We start from the raw sequence: 25661 nt of genomic DNA, 5'->3' as shown, positions 1-25661 counted from the left end.
TTAATAAATGTCTCCACCTCGCACACTTCCCTGCTGGATCTTTGTCGCCATAGTGCCTGAGAGAAAGCGTTCCTGTGTATTGCCTTACCATGCATCATACCCTTTGCTACGTGAACTGACCTTGCTCCTTTGCCGCCTGTCTACTGACCACTTGCTACGTTCCTGACTACGCTACTGTGCCGCCAGCCCTGACCTGCTATCCTGAACACGAGTTGCCGTAACCTACCTGTGCCTCAAATTCTTCAGCCGCTTGTGGGGTTGAGCTGTGCCAGGGGTTGTGACCTGGGTGCCGCCTGCCGCAGCAAGTCCGTCCCGTTTTACTGCGGGCTCTGGTGAAAACCAGCGGCACCTTAGACTCCGCTCCCTGGTACAGTCTGTTTCATCTGCCACACAGGTCCAGCGGATCCACATCCACTGGTGTTCCTGCCTGCTGAAACGTGAGTGTTACAGGGATTGGCACGTATAGGCTGAGTAGACAATACAAGTGCCAAACAACAGAAGAACAGTGGCAATGTGGAGGTCAAAGAAGACAAGTATAGGGTTTTTATGTTTTCCACTAGCACAATTTTAGAAGAGAATTACAACTCAGAGTATCAGAATATATATTTTACATGGATTAGCCCTAAAAAAAAAAAAAAAAGCAAACAGGCATTTATTACCTATCCACAGGATTTCTGATGATAGTATCATTAGTGTGGGTCTCATCACTAGAAAACCACCACATCCAGTCACTGGAATGAAGGTCCTGAGTGACCTGTTCCAGACAGAGGAGTATAAATGGTATGGTAGGTATACATGCACCCTACTGTCTGATAACTGCTCTGCTGGCATCTTACTCTGCTCCGTCAAGGAGCAAGAACCCTAAATCATCTGTCTACAGAAGGGTTATGCTTCCTTCTGAAGGAGATTCTGGCTTGGCTTTGGCAGTGTTCAGTGCTGGTGATATTTTATTTTAATCTAATAACTGAGCGACCAATGAATGGCATGTCCTTAGTTTGCTTATATAACAATTAAAGGGAATGGTAGACTTACAAAATGTTTTAACTATGGGAAATATCTCGAAATTTCAGGGATGGCTGCCATGATATTGAAACCATATGATATAAATATCTTGATGTGTTTTTGCAGAAGGCACAGGAGGGATAGTCTGGCCTCAGTAACTGTCTGCTGGCATAATGCAACTAAACATGATTCTATCATGTACTTAAATATAACTTTGTTAATGGACAGGGAAGTAATATATCAATCCAGTCTGAAGTCAACATAACATTGTGTGGTGGCCCAGTATGGGAGGTGTTACCCCGTACCCTGCAGTGTCCCCTGATCCCGCCCCCCCCCCCCCCCCTGCATCTGTTTATTGTAATTGTATATAGTCCCTATGTTATATATGTAAAAGTGTTATATCTTTAATACTGTTTACCATGTGATTTGTCATGTGAATGTTACCCAGGAGTATCAGAGACCAGGTGACCTAGGGGTGACCAATGGGACCCCACCAGAGCCTCCCCCATATAAGCCCTAGGTGGAGCCTCTGCTCTCTTAGTCTTTGCTGAGGTCCAGTCAAGTTGTGCTTAAGTGTGTGTCCAGAGTCATAGGAGACCTCAAGTCCAGTCTGCAGCCACAAGCTACAAACCTACAAGTAACCACAGTCACAGTCTTGTCAGTCACAAGTCAGTCAAGTCAAAGTCATCTGTCTAGTCAACGTGGCCTGCACTAAATTGTCCACCTCTACTACAAGTCCCAGCAAGCACTTAAGGTCTCTGAAGTCACTGTCACTGGTCACCTCCATGGGCCTGGCTGAACTGTATAGACGTTTCCACCTATCTAACCTCAGTAAAGCTACCGTTATCCGTAACTTGGTGTCGGAGTCATTATTGCCCCTGTGCCTAGCCCAGGATCCAGCGTTATACCTTCGGGCGGTATTGAGGATAAACCACGCCCTGGTGTCACAAATACAAGGGTTAATGCCATCTGCCCCTAGGGTAATTCCATCTGCCCTTTGGATAGGGGTCCTCCCCCAGTCTGAACTGTGTCCAGTATTGTCAGTGAAAATCGCATGCCGATGCGAAAAAAAATTGCGCCAGAAAGTGTACGAGACTTTACCAGTGAAAAGTGTTTTACCCGAGGCACTTGTGAAATAGAGGGGGAGGTGAAGAAAAGTCTGTTATCTGCTACTGTGAACTGTGTGAACTGTATAGAGGTGGTACCTGAAAGGGTTAATTTGGTACAGTGTTTCACGGGCACACGAGCGATTGCAGCTCTGCCCCATCAATCTCCAGCGGTGATGCCTCTTCAGTGCTTCAAGGAGGAACCAAAGAGCCACCCTGTGTTGCACAGGGGAAGATTTTGCCAACCAGACCAAAACAGGAAGTTCCCTGGGCGCAGCCATATTGGAAGCTCCGGCTGCTGCGCTCGTCTCTGCTGTTACCTGTCAAGCACCTGCTGCTGCGCAGACTCTGTAAACATCAATGATTGTCATTATCAAGTCTCCGGTTCCACTAGCTATCAGTATCAACCCATTAGTGCCCGCAGGTCAGTCAAGTCAAAGCTGCTGCCACGCTACAGTAAGCATCTTAAAGGAGAACACACCTTATTTTCCTTAAAGCGACAGCGCACTCAAAATTCAACCGGATGTCAGAACCCAGCTCTCCAGATCAACCAGGCGACAGCACCCCTTCATCTCCAGCAGCGAGGTCATCACCTGCTCCAGCAGCCAGGATTTTGCCAGTTTTGCCTGCAGTCAGCATCAACAGTCCTGGTGTTCCAGCGTCTGCGCCGGTATTCATGGGGAACCCTGTCCTCTCTACCTACAATGGAGACCCCTTTACCTTGAGGGATTTCAAAGAGAGGATCCAGAGTTTTGTTTGTCATTTACTCTTTCCCTCCTAACCAACAGGTGCAATTGCTCACAGGACAACTCCAGGGACCAGCGCTAGAGGAAGTCTGCACCTGGCCAGCCTCCGAGAAGGTGACTGTAGAGCAGATCTTTGAAGGACTGTACCAGGAATTTGAGTCACACTCTCCGTCAGAAGTACGTCTCCGGCTGTATGAAAGGCGACAAAAGCCAGGTGAGACCTTGAGAGCGTAGCCCTGCAGAATGCCCTTGAGACTGTCCAAAAATTAGATGGTATAACTCCCGAGCAGGGCAACAAGGTGTTAGTGGACAGATTTATTGATGGGGCCCTTAATAAGTGGGACAAAGCCCAGCTGAGAATGTTAGCGGTCCAAAACCCCAACATGTCATTCCCCACTTTCAAGAGACTGGCTAACCAAGTAATTGTGTCCGGGACTGAGTTAGAGGAAGTTTGTGCACCCCTTACACCCACTCAAGAGTCACTAGGGGCGGTAGCCAAACCTATACCACAACCATCACCTGTCCCCGCCCCAGTGTCATCTACTTTGCCAGTCACTGCAGCCTCAGACTTACAGACTGTTAGGCAGGACATTGAACAACTGACCAAGACTGTAAAGGAGCTGGCAACCCGGCCTGCTCCCTCTGACCGTGAACCACCCTTGCCTAGAAAACCCGCCCCTGCTCCTACCCTCCGCAATCCCAACTATTACAATTCTCCACCCAATAGACCCTTGGGGACTCAAAGGCCCTTTTGCACTTATTGTAACAAGTCAGGACATTGGAAAATGCAGTGCTGGGATTTAAATGGATTTCCCCTGAGGTCGTCAGGTCCAATCCCCGAACTACCTAAGTCAGGACTTTCACTTTATGTCGCCTCCTGCCCCTATGTAAAAATTGTTGTAGAAGGTGTACCGTTGGAGGCGCTGATAGATACAGGGTCACCAGTGTCTACTATACCTAAAAGTTTTTTCTATCAGCATTGGGATGCTAGTGTGTGAGCCTGGTGATGTTAACTTCTGAGTAGTTACGGGTAATGGGCAACCAGTACACAGACATGGATACTGGGAGACAACCATTCAGTTGGGAAAGCATGTACTTACCGGGCAGGGAGTGATTGTAACTAATGTGACAGATAAGGGGTCTGCCGAGTTTATATTTTAAGGATGAACATTATGAAAAATTGTTTTGCTGAAATATTAGATGCTTTGCATGCCTCTCTTCCCCATCTGTCCCCTCCAGGCCAGCAGGTTGCGCAGCACCACTTGAAAGTTCTACAGGCGGAGAAGAAGTCTGCAGAATACAAGTTCAAGACATCAGGTCGGTGACCTTACAACCCAACACGGAGACCATCATCTGGTGTGGTGCACATTCCGGAGTCAAGAATAGGGACTATCAAGCCCTGCTGGAACCTATGCAATTGGAAGATCATCCTCTTGTTTGAGCTACGAGAAGCCTTGTCACTGTCACCAACGGGAGAGTCCCAGTGTAGTTAGTTAGTGCCTGTCTGATACTGCTAATGTCTTGCCCAAATACACTGCTGTAGCCCAGCTGTACCTCCTAGAGTCAAAGGACATTGTGACAGAACGTCTGGTGGCTCGACAGCCTGCAGCTCAAGTGCCGAAGGATCCGGTGTGAGCCCTCCAGAGCCCTGGTCGGTGCAACTCAAGGTTGGAGACAAGACAACTCCAAGGGACCAAGTCAATGGAATCATCAATCTCACCAAGAGGTACCATGAGGCTTTCAGCAAGCACCCCACAGACTTTGGGCATACAGCACAGAATCCTCACAGGTGATAGCCCACCTATCAAGGAAAGACACAGTTCGGTCGCGCCAGGCATGTATCAGACTGTCAAGAAGATGCTGGCCGACATGAAGGAGGCAGATGTGATTCAAGAAAGTCAGGGCCCCTGGGTGGTTCCACTTGTCCTGGTCAAGAAGAAAGCCGTAACCATCCGCTTCTGTGTAGATTACAGAAAACTGAACAATGTCACACATAAAGACGCTTATCCTTTGCCAAGGATCGAGGAGTCACTCACAACCCTCGAATCGGCTGTTTACTTCTCCACCCTGGACTTAACCAGGGGATATTGGCAAGTGCCCATGGCAGTAGATGATTGGGAGAAGACCGCCTTTGTGACACCCAAGGGACTGTTCGAGTTTAAATGTATGCTGTTTGGGCTGTGCAATGCCCCTGCTACGTTCCAGCATCTGATGGAAAGGTGCCTGGGCCATCTGAATTTTCAAAGTGTCCTATTGTACCTGGACGATGTCATTGTGTATTCCAAGTCCTACCAGGAACACCTCAGTGATCTGTCTGACGTCTTCCAAGTCTTAATCAAGCATGGATTAAAGATTAAACCGTCCAAGTGTCACCTGCTCAAGCCTCAGGTCCATTACTTGATGGTATTCATATTGTCAGTGCAGAAGGGGTCCAGCCCAATCCTGAAAAGGTGGAAGCTGTCAAGAACTGGCCTACCACACGCACGGTGAAAGGTGTCGGGAACTTCCTGGGATTTTCCGATTTTCCGGCTACTACTGCTGCTTCATTCCTAACTTTGCCCAGATTGCAGAACCCCTCACAGCTCTCTTACGGGGTACGGCGAATGAGAACTACAATGGAAGACAACCTATTGAATGGGCCGAAGAGCAAGAGACAGCGTTCCGAGCTCTTAAACGTCTGCTGACAGAACCCTCCATCTTGGCATATCCAGACTACCGTCAGCCATTCCGGCTGTATACTAATGCCAATTTTGAAGGTCTTGCAGCTGTCCCGTCCCAAGTCAAAGAGGTGCAAGAGCAAGTAATTGCCTATGCAAGTCGTAACCTGCGAGGAGCAGAGAAGAACAATGCAGATTACAATTCATTCACTTCTCAGGAACTTCTCACTCTGGTATGGGCCGTGACTGAAAAGTTCAAAGACTATTTGGCTGCCATGCCATTCACTGTCTACACGGACAATAACCCGATGGCCCACCTGAACACTGCCAAGTTGGGTGCCATCGAACAGCATTGGGCTTTAAGATTAGCCCATTACAGTTTCACCATCAAGTACAGAAGCGACAAGTCAAATGTTAATGCTGATGTACTGTCTCGGATGACCCCTGGCAAAGAACCTCCTGTCGAAGATGTGTGGGAAGACGTGGAGATGCCCCCATTCTATCAACGGTTCATTAACCAGAATGTTGTGACCGCCCTCATGGACAGTGAACCCAGGTCCAAAAAGGTTAAAGAAGACCTATACACCAGGAAAACTCTTCAAGACAAAAGTCAAGTCATGGGGGATCTCTTGGTCTACCTTCTGGTGAAAAAGGTACCAACCCGCCTACAACAGGCCCAGTGTGACTACGAGCTGAAACGTCTGTGGTAACAGAGGAAGCGACTGTTTGTGCACAAATGACTGTTGTGCCAAAATTCTTTGGATCCGGTCTCAGGTGATTGACTTCATCAGATTCTGGTTCCCCAAAGAGACACGGCGATGGTCCTCAACGCATACCATACTCAGTCGGGACACTTTGGAGTCCACAAGACCAAAGCTACTGTCAGGCGAAGATTCTATTGGATCAGAATGCAAAGCGAAATTGCGAAATGGTGCAGTGAATGTGCAGTCTGTAACGTTACCAAGAATGTGCGCAAGGACGCAAGAGCACCCCTCCATTCCATCCAGAGTGAAAGGCCTAATCATTTGATCGTGCTAGGCCATGTCAAATTGTCTCCTACCTTGTCTGGGTACACTTATGCCCTCACCATGGTGGATCACTACTCCAAATGGGTTGTCGTTATACCCGGTAAAGACCTCACAGCCAATACAGCGGCCCAGATGTTCTACTGCAATTGGGTGCAAACCCTTGGATGTCCGGAGTCTGTCTAAGGGACCATGGAATGGCCTTCGAGGCCCAACTCTTCCAAGAGCTGTGTCAATTCCATGCCTGCAAGAAACTCCAGAATACTGATTACTACCCCCAGGGGAACAGGCTCTGTGAACGCATCAATCAAGTCTTTATCCACATGTTGCATGCAGCCTCTGTGTCGGGACAAGAAGAGTGGCCCCAACTACTGCCCGAACTATTGGAGATCTATAATAACACAGTCCACCGTTGGCTCCAGCTTATACGCCAGTCTCCACAGTACCAACTCTGACACTCGCCTCTCCAGCACAGCTGCCAGCGACTTCGGTTCCAGTTAGTCTGTAATTCATACCAGCTCCTGAGTTCGCTGAAGAAGAGCCAGCCGCAGCTCCAGAAGTTCCAAGAGCTCCAGAAGACACAAGAGTTCCAGACTCTCCAGAGGTGGTGTGGTACAGGTCCCAAGGGTCGACACAAGGACAAATACCAGATAAGTACAAAGAGTAAGTCACAGTATATTGCATAAAGTTTACCCCATAGTCAGTCTAAGTATAACTAATTTAGTCTAGCCATATGTAATGTCTAGATTAGGACTGTAGCAAAATGTATACTCCCAGTCCACCATCATCAAATGTATATATGTCTACCATTTCTTCCTGTCCACGTGTGCAGGGTACTCTACTGGCCAGAGGGTTCCCCTGAGGTATAAGTCAGACACAAATAGTGACAGAGTACAGTATGGAAAGGAAACTTCATTGAATAGTATAAAATTACCTATCGAGTTCTGGGGACAAGTGGTTAGTACCAAGGAGCCCCAGCAGCTAAGGCATTGGGTAGATAGCCTCCGGCAGTCCAATCCGCACAAATGTGTTCAAGTGTCGTAATTGTGTTGAAGTTACAAGGGTACTGAATCCCACATGTTTACCACAAAGAGCATGTATGGCCATTTTTTGTCAAATGCCACATGGACTCGTTTTTGTTTTGTTTCCCACAATCAGACCTGTGAAGGATATTACACCAATATGACCCAGGAGCTATTCTCACTAGGCCCCAGTGGCCACTGTTAGTCGTCCGCCCTCCAGGTCTTGGCGCTGAGGATGGCTGTGTTTAAGAGGGGGAGATTGTGGTGGCCCAGTATGGGAGGTGTTACCCCGTACCCTTGCTCAGGCAGCCTCCTGCTGTGTCCTCTGCCCCCCCCCCCCTGCATCTGTTTATTGTAATTGTATATCATCCCTGTGTTAAATATGTAAGAGTGTTATACCTTTTAAGACTATTTACCATGTGATTTGTCATGTGATTGCTACCCAGGAGGTATCAGTGACCAGGTGACCTAGGGGTGACCAATAGGACCCCACCAGAGCCTCCCCCATATAAGCCCTAGGTGGAGCCTCTGCACGCTCTCTTAGTCTTTGCTGAGGTCCAGTCAAGTCGTGCCTAAGTGTGTGTCCAGAGTTATAGGAGGCCTCAAGTCCAATCTGCAGCCACAAGCTACAAACCTGCAAGTCACAGTCTTGTCAGTCACAAGTCAGTCAAGTCAAAGTCATCTGTCTAGTCAATGTGGCCTGCACTAAATTGTCCACCTCTACTTCAAGTCCCAGCAAGCCCTTAAGGTCTCTGAAGTCACTGGTCACCTCCGTGGGCCTGGATTAACTGTATAGACTTTTCCACTTGTCTAACCTCAGCAAAGCTACCATTGTCGTTATCTTGGCGTCGGAGTCATTATTGCCTCCTAGCCCAGGATCCATACCTTCAGGGGGTATTGAGGATAAACCACGCCCTGGCGTCACAAATACAAGGAGTTAATGCCATCTGCCACAAGGGTAATTCCATCTGCCCTTTGCATCACACTCCACATAACAATTGCATGGCCCAATATATTTGTAAAGTGTTATAAAACAATTTTAAACAGAAAGTAAAGCACATTTAGAGGGGTTTTGCCCCCCAGGTGAGAGCCCCCCATTCACTTTAGAGAGTCAGTCAAACCCCAAATATAAAGGCTATTTTGATTTGTCAGCCATCATCACCTCCACAAAAGGGTCAGTTTGCTATTATCTCCTAAAAGCTATGCAACAGTGTCTGTAGAAAACAGAGAGGACAGATTCCCTTTAAAGAGAATTTGTCACTAAGTTTACTACATACAGTATATAAGCATTACATTGTACTAATCAGCATCCCTGTCACCAATTAATGTTGCCATCAGATTAACCTATTTACACAGTCTAAGGCCCTGGGCATGTGCCCCAAGTTCTTGGTACCAATTATGCCACTGCCTTAGTATACTACTGATTGGAACCTAGGAAAACCACCTTAGGCTGGGTTCACACTACGTTTTGTCCCATACGGGAGCGCATACGGCAGGGGGGAGCTAAAACCTCGCGCTCCCGTATGTGACCGTATGCGCTCCCGTATGTCATTCATTTCAATGAGCCGACCGGAGTGAAACGTTCGGTCCGGTCGGCTCATTTTTGCGCCATATGCGCTTTTACAACCGGACCTAAAACTGTGGTCAACCACGGTTTTAGGTCCGGTTGTAAAAGCGCATACGGCGCAAAAATGAGCCGACCGGACCGAACGTTTCACTCCGGTCGGCTCATTGAAATGAATGACATACGGGAGCGCATACGGTCACATACGGGAGCGCGAGCTTTTAGCTCCCCCCTGCCGTATGCGCTCCCGTATGGGACAAAACGTAGTGTGAACCCAGCCTTATCTATATTGTGTGCATTTAAGTTTACCAAATTTAGCTACAGTACTAAGAATTTTTTTTTGGGCTGTGGAGGAGCTAGTTATTTACTAAAATATTTTTTTTCATAAGCCTTTTGGACAAAAAAAGAGGGAACCGGCTCTTGTAGCCTTGTCCATATCGAGCCTTATTCTACTCTTAAAGGGGTTCTCCAGTGGAAAACATTTTTTTTTTAAATCAACTGGTGCCACAAAGTTAAACAGATTCGTAAAGTACTTCTATTCAAAAATCCTTCCAGTACAGTATTTACTAACTGCTGTATGCTCCAGGGGAAGTTCTTTTCTGTTTGAATTTCTTTTCTGTCCGACCACAGTGCTCTCTGCTGACACCTCTGTCCATGTCAGGAACTGTCCAGAGCAGGGAGGTTTGCTATGGGGATTTTCTCCTACTCTGGACAGTTCCTGATATGGACAGAGGTGTCAGCAGAGAGCACTGTGGTCAGACAGAAAATACATTCAAAATGAAAAGAACTTCGTGTGGAGCAAACAGCAGCTGATAAGTACTGGAAGGATTAAGAGTTTTAAATAGAAGTAATTTACTAATCTCTTTAACTTTCTGGCACTAGTTAATTTAAAAAAATAGTTTTCCACTGGACTACCCCTTTAAAGATCATTAGATCAGACTAAAGTAAATCAGTTCTAATACCGTTGAAGACTTTAGTTTAATTCTCTCCCATATTCATGTAATTCATGTACATAATGGTACTTACTGTCCCCGGATGGTACTATGAGACTAGTAGCCATTCACTTATAATCAAATTCCGTTCCTCATGTTCCTTCAGCTGCTACCATACGGTCTGCCCTGTAATCTTAATTAAGACATTGAATATGATATGGCTAGATCATGTAATGGATTATGGCACCAGATATGTATGATGCCCAGCAGCTTTATAAATAGCTTGGCCCTTTAAAGCAATTACATTTTAGGTTTAGTGGTGGCAAGTTTGAGGAGCCAGGCAGACAGTCCTGGTTTTAGGGCAAAAATATAATTTAAATAATTAGATTTATTACTTACGCCAATAAATTTTCTTAGAAATTCTCGAGATGATTCTATGTCAGTGTTGGAGAGGTCAGAAAAGTCACCCATCATCCCTTCTTCTGATGCTGGAACATCCCTGTAGAAATTCCTGGCTCTAGCATAAAACTGCATCTCCCCATCAATCACTTCACTTGTTAGCGCAAACAGTTTTACTGCAAAATAAGACAAAATATGCCAATGTGGCTTGGTAAATATTTAAAGGGAACCTGTCACCATGAAAATGCTATCTGATTGGCATCATGTTATAGAGCAGGAAAAGCTGAGCAGATTGGTATGAAGCAGCAGTATACACATGTAACATCACTCAATTCCTATAGGAGACTTGGGACCCCCAGTCTTAACATCACTGGAGGTCCCAGCGTTTAGACCCCCAGTGATCATTCACTATTTTCCAATGCTGTGGAAATGTTTGTAAGACACCCTCTTTAATCCCTTTCTGACATACAACGTAAGTGTTCTGCATACATCAAGAAGGAAAATATAAAGCAGGTTTAGGATGGGGGCTGGATGCTATCTGCAGCTGACACCCGCTATATAAAATGGGATTGTGTCCTCAAAAACAAGTAAATACTGACAGTAAATCGGAGACTTTTAAGAATATTTTACATTTTCACTGTAAGATGTATATACCTTATGGTAATAAAAGGGTCAGGAATAAAAGAAAACCAATATGGATGAATAAAAAATGTTAAGGGGACAATAAATGACAAAAATAAAGCATTTAAACTACGAAAACAGGACGGCAGTGAATAAGCATTAAAAAGCTATAGAGAAAAATTTAAAGTATGTAAAAAAAACTGATAAAAGCCGCAAAAATAGAGACAGAAAGACTCATTGCCAAAGAGAGTAAAACTAACCCCAAAATGTTTTTTTTTTTACTATATAAATAGCAAAAAGGTTAAAAATGAAAGTGTTGGCCGTTTAAAAAGTGATGAGAAATAAATTATAAATCAGGATCAGGAAAAAGCAAATATATTAAACAAGTTCTTCTCTACTGTATTCACTGAGGAAAATTAAATGTCAGGTGAAATACAGTGAGATAAGGTAAACTCCCCAGTACAGGTCACCTGTCTAACCCAGGAAGAAGTACAGTACAGTAGAGGAAAGAAGGTTTCTACACCAGCACAGATGGGGGTTCTTTACTGTAAGAGCAGTGAGACTGTGGAATTCTCTGCCTGAGGAGGTGGTCATTGTGAACTCTGTAAAAGAGATCAAAAGGATTCTCCAGCATTTTTGCAGGATTCTCCAGCATTTTTGGAGAGTAATAACATTACAGGTTATGGATTTTAGATTTATAGGGACAGAACGTTGATCCAGGGATTTATTTTGATGATAAGTACATAAAAATGAACATACTTGGTATTGTGGAATGCACAAAATATTTAAACAATTAAAATATACCATTATTTATCCGTCTTGTACAAGTAAACATTTACTCTATCTGTATGTGGCCTTCCTTCCCAGTTGGTACAATGTGCAAGAGATCCTTATCAAAAGCAGCATCTTATCAAGGTTTTTTTTCCCCCGCATCCACATGCCTTTAAAAAAAAATAAAAAATAAAATCCTCATTGCCAAAAATCTTCTTCACTGGATACTCCAAATAGCTCATTCATGAGGAACAACTCAAATTTTTTAATTTCTCTCATAGGTCTAAGGAAACTTTGGAATCCCACAGCAGAATTAAAACTATATGGGATAGTGTTCCAAGGGGATGATGCAACGATGTCTCACCAAGAGTATCTGTGACACTGTCCATAAATGTCTATGACCAAATAAAGAGCCTAAAGTTATTCTCTGAACATCCTGGCTCATTGAATCAAACAAAATATTAACCAGTTAGACAACTAAATGTCACCGAAAGGCCATTGAGAAAAAGGTAGAAGAAAAGGATGTGAAGTTGAAATTCAACATGCCATCACGTGAAAGTCGGGAGGCCGCCATAAACATTATATGGTCATTAGAATGTCCTGCCGAAACCTGTGGGTGCACCCAACACTTGTCTAATGCGTATGGCCAGCTGTACTCTACATACCAAGTTCATCACTTAGTTTTTTCATAGTAGGGAGAAAGAAAAAAACTAACAGTAAAAACAATAAAAACAATACCTCTGTAATATATCTGGAAAATACAAATTTGATGAACATGAAATTTCCCTTCTGGAAAAAGAAAAGCTTTTGTTCTAGCTCAATGCCAAACTTTTCTTGGACTTACACACTTTCCCTCACAAACTTACTCTACAACGGCACTTAAAAGACATACGGTGAATCTTATGGTGATCCCTCTGGCCGGCAAATCATATCAGTTACTCAAGCAATCTTCCACACTTTCTGAATCTATTCCCATAGAAATACATTATAAATGTACAAAGCTTACTAAAGGATTCTACACATCTTATTGTGGTGTCCCGGTACTGTACCTTGTGTCGTAAGTCCCCATAGTCAGAGTTCCTTCGTGCTGTTAGGATTCTCTCGGTGGGATAACCCTTAGTCAATTCATCAAAATGTAATTTATTGCATATATTTAATATGTTTTATAATATAACAATAACTTACAGGACCTTAGGTCATGTGATCTATAGTAAATGTGTTATGCGAAAGTTAAGGACCTTTCCGGTAATGTGATTTAGTCATGTGATGTACCACAATCCTTTGTGTTAGGACTGACAGGTTTGGGGAACCAATAATCTTGGAGGCTGCCCCTTCAGATATAATGGCGCTGTTACCCATTGATCGCTCTCTTGTTACTCTCTCCATTTCAGGAACTGTCCAGAGCAGGAGAGGTTTGCTATGGGGATTTGCTCCTACTCTGGACAGTTCCTGACATGGACAGAGGTGTCAGCAGAGAGCACTGTGGTCAGACAGAAAGGGGGAAAAAAAAGAACTTCCTTTGGAGCATATAGCAGTTGATGAGTACTGGAAGGATTAAGATTTTCAAATAGAAGTAATTTACATATCTGTTTAACTTTCTGGCACCAGTTGATTTAAAAAAAAAATGTTTTAAGGTACCCATTTAACAATTAAAAGCAACTCTGGTTCCTAACCTTAAGGGGGCACTCCACTGCTAGACATCTTATCCCCTATCCAGAGGATAGGGGATAAGATGTTTGATCGCGGGGGTCTTGATGTCACAGCCATGCCCCCTTGTGATGCCACACCTATTCTGTTCATGTCTATGGCCGACATGCCCCCTCCCATAGACATGAATGGAGAGAGCGCGGTGTGATGTCACAAGGAGGTGTGGCCATGAGGTCACGATCATGGCCTCTGGCTCCGAGCGTTCTGAACAAAATTTTCAGAACGCTGGAGCACCAGAGTACCCCTTTAACCTTATTAAAATGCTGTGGTCTGACTAAAAGATGGTTGTGCATACATTGAAGTGCATACATACCAGAAATATTAATGAGCTTAAACAATTTACAGATGAATGGCCTTAAATTCTTCTTCAATGTTCCCATAATTTTCAGCTACAGGAGACATTAGGTGATTACTTATGCAAAAGAGAAATTTACTGGTTAATAAAATCAAGAGTACATTAACTTTTTCCCTCTACACTGTGGAAGTTTACTCAATGTGCTCAATAAAATATATGAACAGTATGTCTGTGATTAGTTTACTTTGATTGTGTTTGTTTAAAATCATGACTTTAATAACAGTCAGGCCACATGCTTATTAATAATCAATGCAGACATTCAGGTAATTTACTCATTTTTTCTTAACGCATTTCTATCAAAGGCACAATGAATAGTATTGTTTATTTTAGGAAGCACCACGTGATAGACTCCTACATGTATACCTAAAATGAAAGCCTCTGATATAAGTACACTGTATTAGCAGAGGCCCCCACCAATTTCTAGAAGGATCAGGGAGAAGCATTCAGCTGAGTGCTTCTCTCCTTGTCTCTCTTTGTAGGAGATGGGCTCCATAGACCTTCTATAGAATCAGTCTCCTGCAGCGAGGAAGATGAGGAGAGACGCACTTAGCTGAGCCCAATTTGTTCTACCTTCTCCCAACTTGTTCTAGAGATTGGTGGGCATCTCAGCACCCAGACCCTGACTGATCAATCCGTTTTACATGTCTTAATGAAATGTCAAAATGTTGCTTTTTTTTAAATGAAAGTAACACTTTAGGCTGATAAAAAATGCAATATAAATTCTCGAAATATTTTAATCCATTTCCAAGCTAATTACATTACAAATGGCATCTATGCACCACAATCCAATGTGGCTGAAAATAATGTCTCAGTTGCAAAGGTCAAATCCAACATGGACCCCTACGCAAGCTATTCTTGTCACCACCTGTTAAGAAGTTATCTCTTGGGCTTTAATACTTAATCCAATAAATTCTTGTTATGCATAGCACAAGCTTAACAGAATTTCTTATCTTAACACGAACCTTTACATGTTAGCCATCTTTTAGCTTTTACAGAAGTTAATATTTGGTAGTGCAGCTTGTTGGACACTTCTAAAATTTACCATCAGTACTTGGGGGTGGTAAAGATCGACATCGTAAGATCAACTACAGGATCCTGAATGAAATATGTTAGACTATAAGCACATATTTCTAAAATCCAGAAGAACTTATTGCCATGGGATCTATGAGCCTTTATGTCTAAGCTGAGATGGTGAACCACCACAGAACCCCACACTTAGGCTGATTTCTCACTGATGCTATAACACGGCAGTGTGACCCCCGTCAGGGGAGCCGGTGCCATATTTTGTGTTTTTCCATGGAATGTGTTACACTTGCTCCAGTTCTGGAGTAAGACGGCTCCATTGGCTGACACGTGCACACCTGCCATCTGTCACGTGACCACAAATAAGTTGTCTCAAACACCATGAGAGTTCGGCTACCACAGCAAGAGGATGTCTCCTGCTGTGATAAACAAAGCGATGCGGCTGCAATGTTATTTGCCCTGCGGCTGTAATGTAATGGATTTCCCACCATGGGGACAGTGCGCCCGTGGGGGGATCTCTATGAGAGACCAGCTGCTGCGGTCAGCTTATGACACTCGTGGGCGCACGGTCCCTATAGCGGGGAATCAATTACATTACAGCCGCAGTGTGAATAACATTGCCGCGGCAGCGCTTGGGCTATCACAGCAGGAGACATCCTCTTGCTGTGGTAGCCAAACTCACACTGAAGGGAACGGTGTTTGAGACAGCATATTAGTGGTCATGTGACACGTGCAAGCCCCCCCCCAGCCCCCCCAGAAACCAATGGTAACGGGCGGGTGTGCGCGTGTCAGCCAATGGAGCTGTCCTAGTCCAGCACTGGAAACTGCTGAGTCATGTAACACATTCTATGGCAAAACACATAATATGGCACTACTCCGGGGAGAATAGTGGGACCTGTCGGGACCCGTTGTTGCCCGTTGTGCCCCGTCACGAGAACAGCTGTTCTTGACGGGTTCAACAGCAGTGTGAAAGGGGTCTTACTAGACTATGATCTAGACCAGTGATCCCTAACTGGTGGCTCTCCAGCTCTTTCAAAACTACAACTCCCACTATGCTCTAATATCTGAAGCCTGCCATATAATGATAGGAGTTGTAGTTTTGCTACAGCAGGAGAGACACAGGTTGGAAAACACTGGTCTAGATCAATAGGATCCCAAAGTCTACATGTGCTGACAGACTGGAAGGCAGGAGGGCAAAAGTCAACTGCTGTTTAAAAATGCCTTTGCTGAACCTTTATCTTAAAGACGACCTGTGGTAATAAATATAAATAAGCCCCTTCCCTAATAAAAAGTTTAAAACGCCCTCCTTTTTCCATTTTTCTAAGAACAAATGTTTGTTTCTTACATTATTTTATCACCTCATGCAGAAAGGTCCAAACTATGAAAGTATAACATTAATGAAACCATGTTGTAAAAGTCCAGAATTGCTAATTTTTGGTCACTTCATATACCAAAAAAATCATCAAAAAGTTCCATCAAAACAAAAATGGCACCAATAAAAACTGGAGATCACGGCAGGTTTTGTTTTTGTGGACACAGACATTTTTTGGCCATTAAAATTTTTTCCTTCTTGCCTTTTAAAGGGAACCAAGCATTAGATCTTAGCATATATAACACTTGACAACACATTACATACGTTTTTGCCCCCAGGGACGGTGAGGATATGAAGTTTGTAAGTGTACCCCGCTGGCACCTAAGCAGTCCCCTGGGTGGGGAGGTATGCTTACTTGGTCCAGTCCCTCAGGTCATAGTGATGCCCCCTCTACGTAATTGATGGCCCCCATCATCGCTCTGCTGAGGCAGCGGGGAAGTACAAACTTCATTTCCTCACCATTCCTGGGGGCACAAATGTCCCGCGGGGATGGTAAGGATAAAGATTTTGCCATATATAAGGTGTTGTCAACTTATTTATGGTAAAATCTAATGCTTAGTTCCCTTTAAGAGAAATAAAACTCTTTTATGTTTCCATACACGGAGCCGTATGAGGCTTGCTTTTTGGGGGACCAATTGTACTTTGTAATGACACCTTTCATTTTACTATATAATTGTTACGCCGAGCGCTCCGGGTCCCCGCTCCTCCCCGGAGCGCTCGCTTCACCTCCTCCGCTGCAGCGCCCCGGTCACGTCCTCTGACCCGGGGCGCTGCGATCCTGCTGCTAGCCGGGATGCGATTCGCGATGCGGGTAGCGCCCGCTCGCGATGCGCACCCCGGCTCTCCTACCTGACTCGCTCCCCGTCTGTTCTGTCCCGGCGCGCGCGGCCCCGCTCCCTAGGGCGCGCGCGCGCCGGGTCTCTGCGATTTAAAGGGCCACTGCGCCGCTGATTGGCGCAGTGGTTCCAATTAGAGTTATCACCTGTGCACTCCCTATATTACCTCACTTCCCTTGCACTCCCTTGCCGGATCTTGTTGCCTTAGTGCCAGTGAAAGCGTTCCTTGTGTGTCCCTTGCCAGTGTTTCCAGACCTTCTGCCGTTGCCCCTGACTACGATCCTTGCTGCCTGCCCCGACCTTCTGCTACGTCCGACCTTGCTTCTGCCTACTCCCTTGTACCGCGCCTATCTTCAGCAGCCAGAGAGGTGAGCCGTTGCTAGTGGATACGACCTGGTCACTACCGCCGCAGCAAGACCATCCCGCTTTGCGGCGGGCTCTGGTGAAAACCAGTAGTGGCTTAGAACCGGTCCACTAGCACGGTCCACGCCAATCCCTCTCTGGCACAGAGGGTCCACTACCTGCCAGCCGGCATCGTGACAGTAGATCCGGCCATGGATCCCGCTGAAGTTCCTCTGCCAGTTGTCGCTGACCTCACCACGGTGGTCGCCCAGCAGTCACAACAGATTGCGCAACAAGGCCAACAGCTGTCTCAACTGACCGTTATGCTACAACAGTTGCTACCACAGCTTCAGCAGTCATCTCCTCCGCCAGCTCCTGCACCTCCTCCGCAGCGAGTGGCCGCTCCTGGGATACGCTTATCCTTGCCGGATAAGTTTGATGGGGACTCTAAGTTTTGCCGTGGCTTCCTTTCCCAATGTTCCCTGCATCTGGAGATGATGTCGGACCTGTTTCCCACTGAAAGGTCTAAGGTGGCTTTCGTAGTCAGTCTTCTGTCCGGAAAAGCCCTGTCATGGGCCACACCGCTCTGGGACCGCAATGACCCCGTCACTGCCTCAGTACACTCCTTCTTCTCGGAAATCCGAAGTGTCTTTGAGGAACCTGCCCGAGCCTCTTCTGCTGAGACTGCCCTGTTGAACCTGGTCCAGGGTAATTCTTCCGTTGGCGAGTATGCCGTACAATTCCGTACACTTGCTTCAGAATTGTCCTGGAATAATGAGGCCCTCTGCGCGACCTTCAAAAAAGGCCTATCCAGCAACATTAAAGATGTTCTGGCCGCACGAGAAATTCCTGCTAATCTACATGAACTTATTCACCTAGCCACTCGCATTGACATGCGTTTTTCTGAAAGGCGTCAGGAACTCCGCCAAGATATGGACTCTGTTCGCACGAGGCGTTTCGTCTCCTCGGCTCCTCTCTCCTCTGGTCCCCTGCAATCTGTTCCTGTGCCTCCCGCCGTGGAGGCTATGCAGGTCGACCGGTCTCGCCTGACACCTCAAGAGAGGACACGACGCCGTATGGAGAACCTCTGCCTGTACTGTGCTAGTACCGAACACTTCCTGAGGGATTGTCCTATCCGTCCTCCCCGCCTGGAAAGACGTACGCTGACTCCGCACAAAGGTGAGACAGTCCTTGATGTCTACTCCGCTTCTCCACGTCTTACTGTGCCTGTGCGGATGTCTGCTTCTGCCTTCTCCTTCTCTACAGTGGCCTTCTTGGACTCTGGTTCTGCAGGAAATTTTATTTTGGCCTCTCTCGTCAACAGGTTCAACATCCCAGTGACCAGTCTCGCCAGACCCCTCTACATCAATTGTGTAAATAATGAAAGATTGGACTGTACCATACGTTTCCGCACGGAGCCCCTTCTTATGAGCATCGGATCTCATCATGAGAGGATTGAACTTTTGGTCCTCCCCAATTGCACCTCGGAGATTCTCCTTGGACTTCCCTGGCTTCAACTTCATTCCCCAACCCTGGATTGGTCCACTGGGGAGATCAAGAGTTGGGGGTCCTCTTGTTCCAAGAACTGTCTAAAACCGGTTCCCAGTAACCCTTGCCGTAACTCTGTGGTTCCTCCAGTAACCGGTCTCCCCAAGGCCTATATGGACTTCGCGGATGTTTTCTGCAAAAAACAAGCTGAGACTCTACCTCCTCACAGGCCTTATGATTGCCCTATCGACCTCCTCCCGGGTACTACTCCACCCCGGGGCAGAATTTATCCTCTCTCTGCCCCAGAGACTCTTGCCATGTCCGAATACGTCCAGGAGAATCTAAAAAGGGGCTTTATCCGTAAATCCTCCTCTCCTGCCGGAGCCGGATTTTTTCTTTGTCTCCAAAAAAGATGGCTCCCTACGTCCTTGCATTGACTACCGCGGTCTTAATAAAATCACGGTTAAGAACCGCTACCCCTTACCCCTCATCTCTGAACTCTTTGATCGCCTCCAAGGTGCCCACATCTTCACTAAATTGGACTTAAGAGGCGCCTATAACCTCATCCGCATCAGAGAGGGGGACGAGTGGAAAACGGCATTTAACACCAGAGATGGACACTTTGAGTATCTGGTCATGCCCTTTGGACTGTGCAATGCCCCTGCCGTCTTCCAAGACTTTGTCAATGAAATTTTTCGTGATCTATTATACTCCTGTGTTGTGGTATATCTGGACGATATCCTAATTTTTTCTGCCAATCTAGAGGAACACCGCCGGCATGTCCGTATGGTTCTTCAGAGACTTCGTGACAACCAACTCTATGCCAAAATTGAGAAATGTCTGTTTGAATGCCAATCTCTTCCTTTTCTAGGATATTTGGTCTCTGGCCAGGGACTACAGATGGATCCAGACAAACTCTCTGCCGTCTTAAATTGGCCACGCCCCTCCGGACTCCGTGCTATCCAACGCTTTTTGGGGTTCGCCAATTATTACAGGCAATTTATTCCACATTTTTCTACCATTGTGGCTCCTATCGTGGCTTTAACCAAGAAAAATGCTGATCCCAAGTCCTGGCCTCCTCAAGCAGAAGACTCCTTTATACAACTCAAGTCTGCCTTTTCTTCGGCTCCCGTGCTCTCCAGACCTGACCCTTCCAAACCCTTCCTATTGGAGGTTGATGCCTCCTCAGTAGGAGCTGGAGCTGTTCTTCTACAAAAAAATCCTTCCGGGCATGCTGTCACTTGTGGTTTTTTCTCTAGGACCTTCTCTCCAGCGGAGAGGAACTACTCCATCGGGGATCGAGAACTTCTAGCCATTAAATTAGCACTTGAGGAATGGAGGCATCTGCTGGAGGGATCAAGATTTCCTGTTATTATCTACACCGACCACAAGAACCTCTCCTACCTCCAGTCGGCCCAACGGCTGAATCCTCGCCAGGCCCGGTGGTCTCTGTTCTTTGCCCGATTTAATTTTGAGATTCACTTTCGTCCTGCCGATAAGAACATTAGAGCCGATGCTCTCTCTCGTTCCTCGGATGCCTCAGAAGTTGATCTCCCTCCGCAACACATCATTCCACCTGACTGCCTGATCTCCACTTCTCCTGCCTCCATCAGACAGACTCCTCCAGGAAAGACCTTTGTTTCTCCACGCCAACGCCTCGGAATCCTCAAATGGGGTCACTCCTCCCATCTCGCAGGTCATGCGGGCATCAAGAAATCTGTGCAACTCATCTCCCGCTTCTATTGGTGGCCAACTCTGGAGACGGATGTTGGGGACTTTGTGCGAGCCTGCACTATCTGTGCCCGGGATAAGACTCCTCGCCAGAAGCCCGCTGGTTTTCTTCATCCTCTGCCTTTCCCCGAACAGCCTTGGTCTCTGATTGGTATGGATTTTATTACTGATTTACCCCCTTCCCGTGGCAACACCGTTATTTGGGTGGTCGTTGATCGATTCTCCAAAATGGCACATTTCATTCCTCTTCCTGGTCTTCCTTCTGCGCCTCAGTTGGCTAAACAATTTTTTGTACACATTTTTCGTCTTCACGGGTTGCCTACGCAGATTGTCTCGGATAGAGGGGTCCAATTCGTGTCTAAATTCTGGAGAGCTCTCTGTAAACAACTCAAGATTAAATTAAATTTTTCCTCTGCATATCATCCCCAGTCCAATGGACAAGTAGAAAGAATTAACCAGATCCTGGGTGATTATTTGCGACATTTTGTTTCCTCCCGCCAGGATGACTGGGCAGATCTCCTTCCATGGGCCGAATTCTCGTATAACTTCAGGGTCTCTGAATCTTCCTCCAAATCCCCATTTTTCGTGGTGTACGGCCGTCACCCTCTTCCCCCCCTCCCTACCCCCTTGCCCTCTGGTCTGCCCGCTGTGGATGAAATTTCTCGTGACCTTTCCATTATATGGAGAGAGACCCAAAATTCTCTCTTACAGGCTTCTTCACGCATGAAGAGGTTCGCGGATAAGAAAAGAAGAGCTCCCCCCGTTTTTTCCCCTGGAGACAAGGTATGGCTCTCCGCTAAATATGTCCGCTTCCGTGTCCCTAGCTACAAGTTGGGACCACGCTATCTTGGTCCTTTCAAAATTCTGTGTCAAATTAATCCTGTCTCTTATAAACTTCTTCTTCCTCCTTCTCTTCGTATCCCTAATGCCTTTCACGTCTCTCTTCTCAAACCACTCATCCTCAACCGTTTTTCTCCCAAATCTGTTCCTCCCACTCCTGTTTCCGGCTCCTCGGACGTCTTCTCGGTCAAGGAGATTTTGGCTGCCAAAAAGGTCAGAGGAAAAAATTTTTTTTTAGTAGACTGGGAGGGTTGTGGTCCTGAAGAGAGATCCTGGGAACCTGAGGACAACATCCTTGACAAAAGTCTGCTCCTCAGGTTCTCAGGCTCCAAGAAGAGGGGGAGACCCAAGGGGGGGGGTACTGTTACGCCGAGCGCTCCGGGTCCCCGCTCCTCCCCGGAGCGCTCGCTTCACCTCCTCCGCTGCAGCGCCCCGGTCACGTCCTCTGACCCGGGGCGCTGCGATCCTGCTGCTAGCCGGGATGCGATTCGCGATGCGGGTAGCGCCCGCTCGCGATGCGCACCCCGGCTCTCCTACCTGACTCGCTCCCCGTCTGTTCTGTCCCGGCGCGCGCGGCCCCGCTCCCTAGGGCGCGCGCGCGCCGGGTCTCTGCGATTTAAAGGGCCACTGCGCCGCTGATTGGCGCAGTGGTTCCAATTAGAGTTATCACCTGTGCACTCCCTATATTACCTCACTTCCCTTGCACTCCCTTGCCGGATCTTGTTGCCTTAGTGCCAGTGAAAGCGTTCCTTGTGTGTCCCTTGCCAGTGTTTCCAGACCTTCTGCCGTTGCCCCTGACTACGATCCTTGCTGCCTGCCCCGACCTTCTGCTACGTCCGACCTTGCTTCTGCCTACTCCCTTGTACCGCGCCTATCTTCAGCAGCCAGAGAGGTGAGCCGTTGCTAGTGGATACGACCTGGTCACTACCGCCGCAGCAAGACCATCCCGCTTTGCGGCGGGCTCTGGTGAAAACCAGTAGTGGCTTAGAACCGGTCCACTAGCACGGTCCACGCCAATCCCTCTCTGGCACAGAGGGTCCACTACCTGCCAGCCGGCATCGTGACAATAATGTTCAGCAAAACAAAAATAAATATTATTGGTGGGGGGGGAAATAGAAAAAACAAATGATCAAAGTTTCCATCTTCATGACTGCTTAAAGCGGTATTCCTGGAAAAAACTTTTTTTTATATATCAACTGGCTCCAGAAAGTTAAACAGATTTGTAAATTACTTCTATAAAAAAATCTTAATCCTTTCAGTACTTATGAGCTTCTAAAGTTAAGGTTGTTCTTTTCTGTCTAAATCCTCTCTGATGACACCTGTCTCGGGAAACGCCCAGTTTAGAAGAGGTTTGCTATGGGGATTTGCTTCTAAACTGGGCGTTTCCCGAGACAGGTGTCATCAGAGAGCACCTAGACAGAAAAGAACAACCTTAACTTCAGAAGCTCATAAGTACTGAAAGGATTAAGATTTTTTAATAGAAGTAATTTACAAATCTGTTTAACTTTCTGGAGCCAGTTGATATATATAAAAAAGTTCTTTCCTGAAATACCCCTTTAAGGGCAAATTTTTATGTATTGTCATCTGTAAATTTTATTAATTCCATTTTGGTTTAGATGTGACTTTTTGATCGCATATTATTATTTTCTGATATATCATTTGACCACAAATCAGCAATTCTGGCTTTTTTTTTAATATACAGTAGTTTACACCATTTTATACTTTAATAGAACAACTTGGCACTCAAATGAATTCATTTTATTCTGCAATTCTTATGTAACACAACTGATGTTTCGTTTGACATTTAAGACATAAAGTCTCTGGTGTGCACACCAGCGACTATAGGTCACAGTTCTCTGTTCCACATTCCCGGCGTCTGGCCGTTACCTTCATTTACTTAGCTCTGCAGTGATCCAGATTCTGATGAATGTCTATTACAGACCGAAACATTAATTGTGTTACATAAGGATTGCAGAATAAAATGTCATATATTTGAGTATATCCTACTTGGGCACCACCTTGAAGAAGGAGAGTGATATATTTACATTTATATTTTTATAGCTCAGACAATTCTGCATGTGGCAATACTAAATATATTTTTGTTTTGGTTTTGTATTTTTGAAAAACGGTAAAGGGCGGTGATTTTAACTTTTTTTTTATGTCAAACAAACCAAGTTTATTAAGGTGCAAAAAATATGCTGAAAAACAATGCACATCGCCGGGTTACAACCCAGCACAAGATAACATGGAAAGCGATGAACATAATAAGAATCCAAAACCTCAAAAAAAAAAAAAAAAAAAAAACGAATAAACAGGTAGATGGACTGCTGCTGAATGTGCAGTGTTATTCCACTAGCGGAATTCCGCAAGCGGAAATTCAGAAGTGGGAATGGGAGTGCGGAATCCCATAGAAGTCTATGGGCTTTCATTTGAGGCGGAATTCCACAAGTGGAAATTCCACCCGTGTAAATAGACCCTCAATGATTAACAGGGTAACCCTTTTTTAATATGTATGTTGCCTGTCTGTGCTGTGTTTGTCAGTCTTCAGTACAATATATATATATATATATATATATATATATATACACAGTGGTCCCTCAAGTTACAATATTAGTTGGTTCCAGGACGACCATTGTAGGTTGAAACCATAACTCCATGAAAACCTGGTAATTGGTTCTGAAGCCACCAAAATGTCATCTAAAAGTAGGAAAGAGTGAGGATTAAAGAAAAATAACTAGATAACTAATACAAATAAAGCAAATCCTTATATATAAACGGAAGAAAGATCTGCTGGGAGCTGTAATCACTGTCTATGTAGAGGACAGGAGCTTCTTCAGGGTCCTGTACAGTACACACAGTGTCCCAAAAAGGTAAAATGGAGCCGTCCTCACCTGGTGTCCAAAGGAGCAGCTAACCCTGGTACAGGTAAAGAGTACAGAACATGTAATACCTCCCTGTACTGTAGGGGGCGCTACCAGACACCAGTAAGTGCATGTACTTCAGTAATACAGGGGTTTTACCAGTGAATGCCCATTCTGATTGGTCGGTTCTTCCAGCCATTGACATGTTATACAGATCTGGACTGTCTGTAGCATTGTTTGTTGAGTCTGGTTTCAAGTTACAATGGCCCAGAAAAGACCATTGCATGTTGAAACTACTGTATGTTGAGGCCATTGTAAGTTGAGGGATCACTGTATACAGTACAGACCAAAAGTTTGGCCACACCTTCTCATTCAGAGTTTTCTGTATTTTCATGACTATGAAAATTGTAGATTCACACTGAAGGCATCAAAACTATGAATTAACACATGTGGAATTATATGCATAACAAAAAAGTGTGAAAATATGTCATATTCTAGGTTCTAGCCACCTTTTGCTTTGATTACTGCTTTGCACACTCATTCTCTTGATGAGCTTCAAGAGGTAGTCACCTGAAATGGTCTTCCAACAGTCTTGAAGGAGTTCCCAGAGATGCTTAGCACTTGTTTGCCCTTTTTGCCTTCACTCTGCGGTCCAGCCCACCCCAAACCATCTCGATTGGGTTCAGGTCCGGTGACTGTGGAGGCCATGTCATCTGGCGCAGCACCCCATCACTCTCCTTCTTGGTCCAATAGCCCTTACACAGCCTGGAGGTGTGTTTGGGGTCATTGTCCTGTTGAAAAATAAATGATGGTCCAACTAAACGCAAACCGGATAGAATAGCAGCCGCTGCAAGATGCTGTGGTAGCCATGCTGGTTCAGTATGCCTTCAATTTTGAATAAATCCCCAACAGTGTCACCAGCAAAGCCCCCCCACACCATCACACCTCCTCCTCCACACCAGCACACCTCCTCCTCCACACCATCACACCTCCTCCTCCACACCAGCACACCTGTGAAGTGAAAACCATTTCAGGTGACTACCTCTTGAAGCTCAACAAGAGAATGCCAAGATTGTGCAAAGCAGTAAACAAAGCAAAAGGTGGCTACCTTGAAGAACCTAGAACATGACATATTTTCAGTTGTTTCACACTTTTTTGTTATGTATATAATTCCACATGTTAATTCATAGTGTTGATGCCTTCAATGTGAATCTACAAATTTCATAGTCATGAAAATAAAGAAAACTCTGAATGAGAAGGT

General features: G+C 45.7%; 1 protein-coding gene across 4 annotated transcripts in view; it reads right to left on the bottom strand.

The window, feature by feature from the left end:
- The window catches only part of NTMT2 (N-terminal Xaa-Pro-Lys N-methyltransferase 2), an 87764-nt gene that overhangs the window by 12704 nt on the left and 49399 nt on the right, over positions 1–25661 (bottom strand). For 2 of the 4 annotated variants that reach the window (XM_056523676.1, XM_056523679.1), the window contains exon 2: positions 10454–10629. In XM_056523676.1, coding sequence (XP_056379651.1) covers positions 10454–10588 — 135 coding nt within the window. In that variant the 5' untranslated portion in view covers positions 10589–10629. Of the gene's footprint in view, positions 1–10453; positions 10630–11878; positions 12204–25661 lie in introns of those variants that run through there. The other 2 variants (XM_056523675.1, XM_056523677.1) reach the window with 2 other exon arrangements.

The sequence above is a fragment of the Hyla sarda genome, chromosome 6 (assembly GCF_029499605.1).
Source record: "Hyla sarda isolate aHylSar1 chromosome 6, aHylSar1.hap1, whole genome shotgun sequence".
NCBI classification, from domain to species: Eukaryota; Metazoa; Chordata; class Amphibia; order Anura; family Hylidae; genus Hyla; species Hyla sarda.
The sequence above is the reverse complement of the archived record's forward strand: the minus strand, read 5'-3'. Positions and strand labels throughout refer to the sequence as shown.